General features: G+C 52.1%; 1 protein-coding gene across 1 annotated transcript in view; it reads left to right on the forward strand.

Moving 5' to 3' along the window:
- The first annotated feature begins 18 nt into the window (after positions 1-18).
- Positions 19-2,298, forward strand: part of CINP (cyclin dependent kinase 2 interacting protein) — a 13,844-nt gene continuing 11,564 nt past the window's right edge. The window contains exons 1-2 of the mRNA XM_019518540.1: positions 19-31; positions 1,411-1,579. Coding sequence (XP_019374085.1) covers positions 25-31; positions 1,411-1,579 — 176 coding nt within the window. The 5' untranslated portion in view covers positions 19-24. The remainder of the gene's footprint in view (positions 32-1,410; positions 1,580-2,298) is intronic.

The raw sequence follows: 2,298 nt of genomic DNA on the forward strand, positions 1-2,298 counted from the left end.
AGCTCACTTCCGGGGCGGGTGGCGATGGCAGGTGAGAGTGGGGGGTTCGCTCGGGCTGGGAGGAGCCGTTGCCGAGCGCCCCGGGACTTGTCTGGGGTGGGGGAGACCCCTGCTAGACGTTACATGTAGCGCGCGGTACAGCCAGACGCTGCGGATTGCAGGTTGCGCCGTGAACCCTGCGCTGCACGTAGACCGGTCACACGTTACATGTACTGTGCAAGTATGGGCGACTGGTGCCTCCCGAGGCTGGGGGGGCACCAGATTGCCGATGGCGGGGGGAGGGGCACTTCTGGTTTCGCGGCTGGCGCTTCCAGGGGGTGCACAGCCGATCTCAGGGGGTGCACCCCCTACGTGTTGCCAGTGGTGCAGTGAATCACGTACGGCACGCAGACCAGCCGCATGCTATTATTTGTATGTATTGCTCAGTGAACTGCACAATACTTGTAGACTGGCCACATGTGAAGTAATTGTCACAGGAGGAAAAAAAGGGACTAGCTGGCTCTAAAAAAGTGCTAAGTTGCAACAGTTAGTGCTAGTGTCAGCTCTACAGCTGGTTGCTGCCCAGCTTTCATGGGAATGTGCAGCAGGGCCCCATGTTGGTAGCAAGGGTATCTGCCCACAATTGTTGCTGGTCCTGTAGCAATTACCAATTCCCACCCCTTGATTTATGGCAGATCTATGATGGTGAAGAGGGAGAGGTGCATCATCACAAAAAAATCACACATTTTTCTCCCATTAAAAATAAACTAGAAGCTTTATTCATCTACTAGGGGCCTAGGGCTGCATTATTCACTTTAAAATGGAAGCAGAAACAAGTAAAGTCAAACTTCATTGGAATAAGTCTATACTGATGGACCATGAAGACTATTAAAAAGACGAGAGGGTCATTAACACCTGTGGAATGAAGAGTTTAGAAAGGATCAGGTAGATTATAATGAGTCATGAAGTCAAGTGACTCCATCAGCTGCCTGACTAAAAATGCTGCTGGCATGGCCAGGAAGTTGGTTTTAAATTTTCAGTACATCAGGAATCAAAAGGGGCACAAAGGCACCAGTGCACATCCCCCTGGATCTGCCCCTGCCCTTACCCCTATGATTTTCTGTATAAAAGTGGGAAAAAAACCCTGATTTTAAGAAATTGAGCATCAGCCCACAAAGCATGTGCCCTCTCTTTATATCTTATCTAGTATCTCTACCTTGCCTTCTGACTGACTTCAGACCAACATGGCTCTCACTACCTCTCTCTTAAGTTACTGCCATTCTGCTAAATTGTTTCATTTTCTCAGCTGTCACCAAGGGAGAAGCAGAGAAAACATCACATGGACATGTGCAACTACAAGCACCAGGTGGAGCAGCACTTCAGTTCCTTGTCACAAGTTTTAAAGCTGCTTTTTCTTTCCTTTTTACATAGCAAAGAGCCCCGCAGTTGTGACTCCCAAAAGACCTGTCTTATCTGTTAGCGCAAGGAAAATTAAGGATAACGCAGCAGATTGGCATAATTTAATGATGAAATGGGAAAGCTTGAATGATAAGGGTTTCACGGCTGCCAACAAAATTGTGAACCTGAAAATTAGCACACAGTGAGTATTTACACACAGTGAGTATGGCAAAATATGGCCTATGGGCCAGATCTGGCTTGCCAAGGGATTTTATCTGACCTGCAGCAGGTCCCTTGGCCCTGCCCAGCCCAGAAGCAGAGGACAGCACAGCCATGGCACATGTAGTCAGTCCCACTGCTCCCAAGCACAGAGCAGGGGCAGCATGGCAGCCAAACTGCTTCTCAGGAGCAGCCCCTTTTGACTGCTGCCACTAGCATCTCCACTGCTCCCAGAGCTGACACCGCTGCCCAGGCAACCCTGGCCCATTTGCCCTGCAGCCACCACCAGGGGCACAAGGGAGCAGGAGGGCAGAGCATCCGTGAAGACTGGCTGGGAGCCCTGCGGGCAAGGTATGCCTCACCAGGAAGGTAGGATGGGACAACAGGGAGCAGATCATGGCTCTGCCCTAGGCCTCAGCCCTGCGCTGTCACTGCCTTGGGATCTTGGCCCCCCACCTGTCCCACTCCTGGACACTGCTCCCTGCCTGTCCAAGTGTGCCCTGCCTGCAGGGGTCCTGGCTGATCTTCATGGAGATCCCACCTGCCTGCTCTGTCCAGCACCCCCAGTGGTAGGTGCAGGGTGGATATACCCCAGCCAGATAGTATCAGTTGACCCCTTGTGCTGCAGTAGGTCAGCACCTGCCCCCCTAGCTCTGGCTCCAGTCCCAGCCTCTGTGCCGGCATCCCTTCCCTGTTCTGCAG

The sequence above is a fragment of the Gavialis gangeticus genome, unplaced genomic scaffold (assembly GCF_001723915.1).
Source record: "Gavialis gangeticus isolate Ggan-Ray unplaced genomic scaffold, GavGan_comp1, whole genome shotgun sequence".
In the NCBI taxonomy this organism is placed as follows: Eukaryota; Metazoa; Chordata; order Crocodylia; family Gavialidae; genus Gavialis; species Gavialis gangeticus.